The sequence below is a fragment of the Arachis hypogaea genome, chromosome 3 (assembly GCF_003086295.3).
Source record: "Arachis hypogaea cultivar Tifrunner chromosome 3, arahy.Tifrunner.gnm2.J5K5, whole genome shotgun sequence".
Lineage (NCBI taxonomy): Eukaryota > Viridiplantae > Streptophyta > Magnoliopsida > Fabales > Fabaceae > Arachis > Arachis hypogaea.
In genome coordinates, this window is record NC_092038.1 from 1,348,222 (window position 1) to 1,358,693 (window position 10,472).

General features: G+C 28.1%; 1 protein-coding gene across 1 annotated transcript; it reads left to right on the plus strand.

Annotated features, from left to right (window-relative positions):
• Positions 1-2,585: 2,585 nt before the first annotated feature.
• LOC112785746 (BEL1-like homeodomain protein 8) lies at positions 2,586-10,260 on the plus strand. Its single transcript, XM_025829184.2, has 5 exons — positions 2,586-2,754; positions 5,139-6,163; positions 8,256-8,650; positions 8,766-8,826; positions 9,672-10,260. Exons 2-5 carry the CDS (start codon positions 5,162-5,164, stop codon positions 10,149-10,151), a joined length of 1,938 nt encoding a protein of 645 aa, XP_025684969.1. The 5' UTR covers positions 2,586-2,754; positions 5,139-5,161; the 3' UTR covers positions 10,152-10,260.
• Positions 10,261-10,472: the final 212 nt, after the last annotated feature.

Consider the following 10,472-nt stretch of genomic DNA (forward strand, 5'->3'; position numbering starts at 1 on the left):
TATGTTGGTCCCTATAGTTTCGTAAAATTTTCAATTAGGTTTCTATACTTTTTTTTCTTTTAATTGGGTCCTGCAACAATTTTTTTTCAATTGAGTCTCTATACTTTTTTTTTATTTGAGTTCTTGTACCAATTTTTTTTTAGTTAGGTCCCTATATAATTAAGCCAATTACTACTAAGAAGGACCTAATTGAAAAAAAAATTTGGTGCAAGGACCCAATTAAAAGAAAAAAATATAGAGACCTAATTAAAAATTTTACAAAATTATAGGAAGCAACAAAGTAATTAAATCTATAACCTTTTATTTATGTAGCAATTCACAGGATAATAATTAATCTTTAAATAAAATTTAAATTCGCAATAGATTAATTATTGATTTGTCAGATTTTACATAAATAATTAATTATATATTATCATATCAGTAAAAAACTAACTAGTTTTAAATCTATTATTTAAAAATTATCTAAATTTATGAATTTAATTAAATAATTTATAATTTTTTTGACAACACAAAATTAAACTCTTATAATAAATAGAATATTAAAAAATTCAAATATGATTCTTAAAGGACAAGAGGATTATGTGATTGCACATTGAATAATTGAATATTTTGCAATATTAATTTGATTAAAAACCCTACGATATTTGAATATAAGTTAAAAGAGTGTAAGAGGAAGGTGAAGTGATGAAGTTGGGCATACGAGGCAACATTGATACAAGAAGCTAAGCAAGTGATTGAAAGATGACGTCACCTGCATATTCTCTCTCTCCTTTTAACTCATCAATGGCAGAGAGAGTGAATGAGTGTGTGAAAGAGAAATACAAGTGAGAGTTTTGGAGGTTCTCAAAACCCAGGTTGCAGGAGGCAGTCATCTTTTACTTGCACTGTTCATATATAATGCATCTCCATTTTTCCATATCTACCTTTTTTATATAATATAACATTGGTTATTTTGTGTATACTTTTTTTTTGTTAGTTTATCTTAAATTTATTTTTTTAAGAATAACAAAAATGGAAATTTATCTAATTTTTTTAACCCTACAAATTTTAATATTATATTATAAAATTATTTATTTTAAAAATTTAAACTAAAAAAATATATAAACAATTATATATGTATCTAATAAATTGTCCTAAATAAAAGCTTTTCAGGTGATATTATTTTGTTTTTTTTTTTTCCATTCTAGTAGTTCATCTCTGTCAAATGAAAGAATGAAAGAAAGGTAGCCCCTACACAACAACACATGTGCATGTGAGAATAATGTTAATAGGGTGACAATTTATACTCTATTTACGGATATTCAATTCGATCCAATTTGTTTAGGTAGGGTATGGTTCGGATATGCCTGCGAGTAGGATAGGGTACACAGTGAACAACTATTAAATTAGTTAGTTAATTTAGTAATTTAGACTATTAGTTTTTTTTATGTTATTAATATGTATAAAATTTGAAATGATTAAATTTTATATTTAGTTTGAAAAAATTTGATTTCTACGGGTAGGGTAGGGTTTAGAACTTTAGAGTACGGGTAGGATTAGAATTGAGAGATTCTCAACCCGCGAATATAATAGGGTAGAATTTTAATAAAATTGTCAACTCGCGGATAGGGTTAGAGTACAGTCCAAACCCTACCCTACCCTACCTATTACCAGCCCTATATGTTAGTTGCTTATATCTATGTTAATGTAATGTATATATAGTACTAGTTGAAATAAAATTATGAGAAAATAAAAAAAAAATTATCAAAGAATATTACTCAAAATTGGTTCCACACTCAAATTTAAATTTTAAATACTTTGTGCAATCAAGATCTATATCATTTTTTAGCCCTAAATTAAAGGATATTTAAATTAATAGATGAAATAAGAAACTATTATATAAAGTGGATAAAATTTTGATTAAAGATATATGTGGAATTTATTATTCATAGCTAAATTTCAATTGAAGGGAACATAAAAACAACGAGTTGCAAACAAACAATGATAATAATATTGAAAACAAGAAACATGATATCCTTTTGTGGGAGAAAAAGAAAGAAAATGAGTGCAAGACACAGAAGAATGACAGAATTTGGAAAACGCACAGAATAAAAAGAGGGTAAAGAGGAAGACAAGGTGTGGATGTAAGTAACGGAACAAGGGACCACAAATGTTGGAGGAGCACCACACCACAAAAATAAATAAAAAAAATTAAAATAGTAATTTATATACAAATAATATCTAAAATATTAATATATATATATATATATATATATTAGGAAAATTTCCCAGGACAGTAATTTTTAATAATTTTATTTATTATTTAGTTAATACAAATACTAAATTATTTTAACAAATAAATTTTATTAATTTATATGTATAAATTTTAAAAAATATAAGTGTAAATTATATTAATTTATATGTGTACAAAATTTTGATAAATATAAATTTAAATTATATATTTTTTGTATAGAAAATATATGTAAATATGAATATAAATTATTATTTATTATAAATAATAATATTTGTTGATCATATGTTAAATTAAATGTTAATTATTATTTTTAAAAAGATATTTTTATATTTAAAGGTTACAATGTGACATTAAAGCTTAAGCATTTGTGCCACTATTCTCTTCTTCTTAGCTTACCTTCACACTCTCCCACTTTCTATTCCCCACTCATTCCAACACGCTCTTCTATCTCTCAGAATCTTCCCAAAAATTGCAGCTACTCTATTAATTCCGTCATCTCTGATCTTCTCATCCAATTCAAGGTATCACCACTTGTGCATCACATGATTTTTTTTCAAATTATTATTCCTTTTAATTGTTAGTTCTATCCTTTTTCTTTTTCTTCATTGAACTCTCTGCTACTTCTTCTACCTAGGTTATATATTTTGTTGTATTTTCTTTTTTTCTGTATGTAATATTGTATATATATATATATATATATTGTTAATTAGTGTTTAAATTTGAACGTGGTTTGTTTTGTGAGGTGTATATGCACATTTATCAAGGTGTCTCCAAGTATATATTTTCTTCCTTGTTCTTTCTTCTTTCTTTCTTTCCTACTGTTTCTGTTTTCACTTCTTTTTGGGGTTTCAAAGCAGAGAATAATAAGATTTCTGTGGACTTGTGAGTCTACTCAAAACCAACCTCATCACACGTATACATAGATACATAGATAGATCCAATTGGAGAGAGAGAGAGAGAGAGAGATCATCACAAAGCTAGGGTTTCAGTGAGTGTATTATATGTGGTGTTAGCTTATACGTGAGTTATTATTATTACTTAATATTATATATATATATGATAGCTTATTCTTCAACTTCTTCTATGTTCTTATTTTCTGTGTTGATAAGTTCTTCTCTTTTGTGATAGTTTATTATTATTATTACCGACAGAAATATTTGAGATAATGCACTGTTTTTGTTTTGGTGGTTGGAATAGTTTCATATATCAAGGGAGAAAAATTTAATAATATTATTGATGATGCTTATTAGTACGGAAGAAGGGCTAGCTTGTTAATTATATATAGGGGTATATACATTTTTCTTTCTTTTTTTGTTTCTTTAGTTTTTGGCTAAGTTATTAAAAGTAGAAAGATTAATGAGGATGAAAATTGAAAACTAGCAACAAGAAGAAATAATTAGTCTAAACAAAAATTTGATTAAACCACATATAGTTCTTTTATGATTCAGGTTTAAACACTTCTTTAGTAAAGTGTCTTAGTCTTGTACTGATGTATATGTTAATTAAATATATTTTAATTTTTTACTTTCTATTATATTATATACAAATTATTAACTACATTTTTAATAAAAGTCTAAAATCTACTCAATTGTTTGCTCTAATAGCATATCAAATTTTTTTAAATATTGCGCTTTTTATTTTTTTTCCTTCAATGCATTAGCAATTTGCCTTTTTTATTTAATTATTTAATAATAATGTTTTTTATTAATAGGATGTCTTAATAATTACCTTCTTTATTATTAGATGTGGAACCTAATTAATTGGCCTCATACATCTGTCTTTTTGTAACACCTAATGTGGTTTTTAATTACAAATAGTAACATTTTTCATGGCCTAGTTAATGTTGTTGTCTCCCCCAAGTTGCATGTCTTCTCATGACACAGATAGATGAAGGGAAAAGACTCAAATAGTAGAAATGTTTGTACCGAAAACCTTGTTGGTCACATTTGTGTCCTTTCAATAACATCTAATCCTAGCTTGTTGAGTAGTAATTAATTTTTGTTGTTTGGTTTCTCATGGTAGTTAATTTTGCTGTCTCCCAACCTGGCCCCTCTCTTATCTCACGCATTATTGTAACCGCTAGTTGGGAGTGTGTGGACCTTCATCACCTTTGATTAATTAATCATTCAATTCCGCTAAGTTACCAACAAAAATTCTATTAATTTCTGCCAATTCTTCTTTATAATTATGTTTAATAGAATTTTTTATAATTATGTTTAATGAAAATGTTTTTGTAAATGTATCTAATAAAAATATTTTTTTATAATTATGTCTAATAAAAGTGTCTTTATAAATATATTTTTTAGATGTATCTCCTTATATACGTGTTTAAAATATAATAATTAATTATTATTAATAATAAATTGACAGATGATATATTAATATCCTATACTTTTTCTTAATCATTCCTTTGGTTTTATCATCTCTAATGTGCACTGAGAAAAGATTAAGGCACACTTTTTGTTTTTAAAAGATTTTTTATTATATATTTGTAAAAAATATTGTTATTTTTAAAATTTCAATTTAATTTTCTTTTAATCAATTAGAATATATACAATACAAAAATGTTATATAGATATTAATAATTAATTATATATATTTGTGTATAAATATATATGTCAATATATTTTATAAAAATAATTAGTTTTTTATTTAATAATAAAAATTAGCCACATACCAAATTTATAAATAATCAACTATTATAATAATTAAATCTGTCCTAATAGAATATTTAAACCTACAATAGACGAAAAGGCAAATATATATGTTCATAGTAATAACACTTTTCTAATGAGATGATGTCAAGTATATACTAATTTTGTTATTTTAACTAATTTTACATTATTAATACTATACATAATTATATATAAATGATGAGTTCTTAATTATAATATTGAGATTGCAGGAGGATTGATTAGTTGGATCGGAATGAGTAGCTTAAGGCCTGAATTGCATGTTGCACAGCAAATTCGGCGTGACAAGCTCAGATTCCAGAATCTACAACAAGATTTCCCAACAAACCTTGAAGAACAAATTTCACTTCACCAACAAGATTCCAGAATCTACAACATGCTTCAAGATGTTGAACAACCACCACCACAACAACAATCTCTCTATTATGCTTCTTCATCCCCACAACAACAACGTATGATTAATAACAACTGTTACTATTACTCGGGTAATTGCATGGTCAATAATTTTGCAACACTAAGTCCTAGTGTGGCTAATAACCACAACCATATAGTGACGGTTGCACATTATTCTTCTTCACAACAGAATAGTAGTAGCAGTAGTAGTAATAATAATAATGCGGCTTTGCAAGATATTCTGAATCTTAAGCCAGCTTCTAATAACTCAGAAATGCATCATCATCCTTATGTTATTGACAATTATACCCCTACTGCTGCTGCTGCTGGTGGTTGGAATAATCATCATCAGGGGTTGTCCTTATCACTCTCATCATCATCACCATTAAATGTTCATGTGAAATCTTCTACTACTACTAATCCAATGATGATGATGAAGCCATCAACTACTTCTCCTGCATCATCAAGTTACTATTACAGAAACAGTGTTGGTCCACTAGGTCCATTCACGGGATATGCAACAATCTTAAAGAGTTCAAGGTTCTTGAAGCCATGTCAAAAGTTGTTAGATGAATATTGCCGCCGCCATTCCGCTCCATCAACATCAGAATGGCCTTCTACTACTACTTGTGCTGATGATGATGATGATAACGATGATGATCGAAGTGATCATGGGTTACTTGTTTCTGAAAAGGGAGGTGGTAGTAGTAGTAATAATAATAATAATGTTGGAGCAGCAGGTTCTTCTTCATCTTCTTCCATGTTCCATGCCCCTTCTTCTTCTTCTCCTTCTCGGCCAGAGTGCCAAAAGAATAAGGCCAAACTACTGTTCATGCAAGAAGAGGTTGGTTTTTTCTCTGCCCTCATTTTTTTATGCAGTAACCTGCTTTAATTTAAATTATTTAGAAATAAACATAGTTTTATACATCACCTTTGTCACGAAACTACTGGCTGTTTTTTTTTTCATATGGAAATTATTGTTGTGTTAGACTCGGTTATGGAGAAGTAGTGTGTTTTAATTTAGTATAGAGTTAATCACAAATCCAAGGATTCGATTTACACATTTAAAATTTTTTTTAATACTGAAACACAAATTGAAAGGGTAGGTTTTGTGTTTTAAAAATTTAAAAAAAATAAACTTCACAAATGGAAAGTTCAGATTTGTGATCTCCATATGAAAAAAAAAATACAAAAATTCACATATTATTAAAAAACACTACTATAAAACTAATATCAAAATTAAAAACTCCGAAACTACTCCATCTAAAAATTTAAGTTGATAGAAAAAGATTTTTAGGTTTGATTGATTTTCGCATATAATTTTTTTTCTTTTTTTGTTTTATATAATTTTTTTTACCTTTTTGGGGTCCAATAATATTAAATTCTTGATTTTTCGGACATAGAGATCTCATACCATATTATGAAATTATTTATTCTAAAAATTTAAATTAATAAAAAAAGATAATATTAATTATTATATTTCTACTAATATTATGTATAATTAATTCTTGTGTTTAAAATTTTCAAGAAGTATTGTATTATTGGAGATGACCAAAGTTTTATGTGTAATATGTATTTGGTATGGTTAGTGTTTGTCAGGAATTAACTGTTGTGACATAAAGGCTGTGTTTTAAGGCAGCATGCATGGCTTCTCTTTTAATTTATTTGGTGTCAGTTAGTTTACCGTGGATGCTATAAAGTTAGGTCACAAACATACAAACTATTAGTTAGGTTTATTTATGTGACACCCAGATAATGTGGGGGAAAAAAACCCAAATTGCATCATTGCTTAGTAGTAGAGATAAATAGTGTACAGTTACTCTTCCAATGTGTCAGTAACTCACTTCAAATGTGCCTTCTAAATCCATCTGTTCTTGATAATCTCACTGTTGGTTTGAAACTTTGAATGGAATGGCTAATTAAAGTTGACTATGGCAGAAGAATTAAGATCTCATCTACTTTATTGCCATACTAGCACACCTACTATTTAATTTTTCATTGTTGGTAATGTTATTTTTGTGTTGGTGAATTCTATGTGTGTTGCCTATATTAATTTAATGTCTAAATTTTGTTTAATTTATTTTTTGCATTGTGATAAATTTTAAATATTTAAAAATTATTTGTTTTTATATTTTTTATTTTTTATAATAAGTTAAACAATACTTTTAGGTATTATAGCAATTACTTTTTGTTTTATAATTTATATCCTTAATTATTAATCTTTTTAACTTGTTAAATCAAGCTAAGTCTTTTTATTTTCATTTTGGGAGTAGGTAAAATGAGTTGCTAATAATTTAGTTTAACTGAAAATATCTTAAATTATTCATTTGTCATATTCATATTTATACAAATTAGCTGGGGTTCACTTAGCTTTCACTTTTCACAATTATTTATAAATTCAACTTGGAGTTCAAAGTCTAAGCAAGGACACTGCACATTGTCACTTTCATAAAGTCCAATAATAATATGTTTGTTCCAAGCTCTATCAAACATAGTTACAAGGTGAGGAATATCCTGCCGTATATATTTGGTGAGTAATTATTTTTCGGTTTTGTCATCTTCTAATAATTTTACCATAATAATTGCAATTGTTCTTCTAGTTATGGAGTTTCCTACTATATGTTCTATTTTATTTTATGGACATATGTTTTCTGTGTTCATTGCTCTACAAGAGTTGTTATTTCAAAATAATTCTCAATTTTTGAAAAAATCATGTATGTTAGACATCTCATTTTTTTTCCAAATTAATAATTTTTTTTAGAATGAAGCGTAATAAGTTCTAATTTTTAATTTTGATGTACTGAATTTTTACTATTAAATCAGATTTATACCTTTAGATGATTTTTAAATAATAAGCAAAAATTTTTTATTTTTACTAATGTGTCAATACATAATTTTTTTTATTTAGGGAAATTAAAATTTTAATTTGATAATAGGTTACAAGGAGATACAAGCAATACCATCAACAAATGCAAATGGTGGTTTCATCCTTTGAGACAGTGGCAGGCCTCAATTCTGCAACCCCATACGTTTCCTTGGCGCTCAAGTTAGTATCAAAGAACTTCAAGTCCCTAAAGAACTCCATCTCCGGTCAGCTCAAGCTTATATGTCAAGCCTTGGGAGAGGATTATCCGACAATGCCGCCGGCCCCCGCGAGTACTAGTAACCGATTCGAGTCGAACATGGCGAGGTTACAGAGGAACAAACCCGGTGGTGGTGGGGGTAATATGGACTTTGAACCTCAACAACATGTTTGGAGGCCGCAGCGCGGCTTACCGGAGCGCGCCGTGGCCATTCTTAAATCATGGTTGTTTGAGCATTTTCTTCATCCGTATGTTCCTAAGCTATATTTGTTATCCACTTGAATAATTATATTTTTTCCTCCCCAAAATTTTAAGTTTGTTGACTTCTTTTTAAATTTTTTTGGTGTTGAAAATTCTTTTCAGGTACCCCACGGACACAGATAAACATATGCTAGCTACTCAAACTGGTCTATCAAGAAATCAGGTTTGGAGAAGGAGGCGGTCCTTTTGAATGCATAATTTTGTCTATGATCTTTTTTATTTCTACTTGCTTGATTTGATATGTGTTTTGACATACTTTCTTGGTTGCTTCTAACTTTTAAGTGGAAATGGATCTTCTCCATTTTTTTTCTACTGGATCTCTCTCCTTTAATTTTATAAGTGAGATCAAAAATAAATAAGAGAGAGAATAATAAATAGTTAGATTAAACACTTGACACTATCCAATTTTTTTTACTGAGAGAATCCACTCCTCTTTTAAGTGGGTCCTTACCAAATGTTAAGACATTTTTCTTTTACAATTCTTACTTGTGCAATTGGAAGAAAACAAGAATATAGAGTACTGTAAACTTTTGAGAAATATTAGAATCCATTAGAATTTATTAGTTTTGGCCATGATTCAGTTATTAATTCAATTTTTTTAGTTTAGTTATTTTAATCTAGTAATCCAATAACATATTTTATCTTATATTTTTAAATATTAATGACTAACTAATAATAAAAAATAATAAATTCTAATAACTTTCTCACATTTTTTTATATTCTCACAGCATGAGCTATTATTTGTTTAAGAATTGATACGGTTTGACCTTGTAATGAAAATTATTAAATAATTTGATATATTTTTTCACATGAAAATATATTCATATCTAAATAGTTTGTGTGTATTAATCATGAACTAGTGCTAAATTTGTGGTATGAGACATAAAGAATAGTCCTAATTAAATATTACCAATAAATTTTTTGTTGTGTGTTCTGCATGGATGAATTGGATATTTATTACTTTGTTTCATTATACATGTAACAATTTAAATAATGAATATAATGTAGGTATCAAATTGGTTCATAAATGCTAGAGTCCGGGTATGGAAGCCAATGGTTGAGGAAATTCACATGCTCGAAACAAAAGGCGCCAATCAGATTTCTAGCAATAGAATGGGGGAGGGAAATTCAGCCTCCAATGAAAGTAGCAACCATGCCAAAGTATTAGTTGATCAACCTCTCGCTATCTCGGAGAGGCAAATTCGGTGTTTGGAAATGGGATCATCATCATCATCCTTGGCCAATGATGAAGAGGTACAATGGAGTCAAGAGAAGAGGTCTAAATTGGAATGCATGGATGGGACATTGATGGGTTTGATGCCGTTCCGCGGCGCCGGCGTCGGTGTCGGCGCCGAGGTTCGGGGACTTGGACCTGTGTCACTAACTTTGGAATTAAGGCATGGAGTTGAAGGATCACAACAACAACAACAAGAGGAGCAGCTTAGACACCACTTTGGAGGGCACATGATTCATGATTTCGTAGGGTAATTAGGAACATCACGTGCCAAGCTCGTGACAATTGGAAAACCTCTATATTCTCAATTTCTCATATTGGACAAACATTTAATTTGCTTAATTGATAAAGAAATTAAAGGGATGGAAGGGGTAATGTAGATACTAGTTTATTGGGCGTTATATTATTATTAGGGATATAATTATTGATGATGCGATTTTTTTATCGGTTTAAGTTTTTTAAATAAATATCTTTATAATTATAGTATAAAATTTATAATTTGATTTTTTTAGAGTTAAATAAAAAAAATTTAAAAATTATTTAAATTTATATTTTTTATTAATTTAAATTTTTTA

Bases quoted from the DNA above. Each gene is read 5' to 3' on its own strand.
- LOC112785746 (XM_025829184.2), top strand. From the start codon at position 5,162: ATGAGTAGCTTAAGGCCTGAATTGCATGTTGCACAGCAAATTCGGCGT. The intron at 6,164-8,255 runs GTTGGTTTTTTC...ATTTGATAATAG, and splicing joins TACTGTTCATGCAAGAAGAG to GTTACAAGGAGATACAAGCA. The intron at 8,827-9,671 runs GTTTGGAGAAGG...AATATAATGTAG, and splicing joins CTGGTCTATCAAGAAATCAG to GTATCAAATTGGTTCATAAA.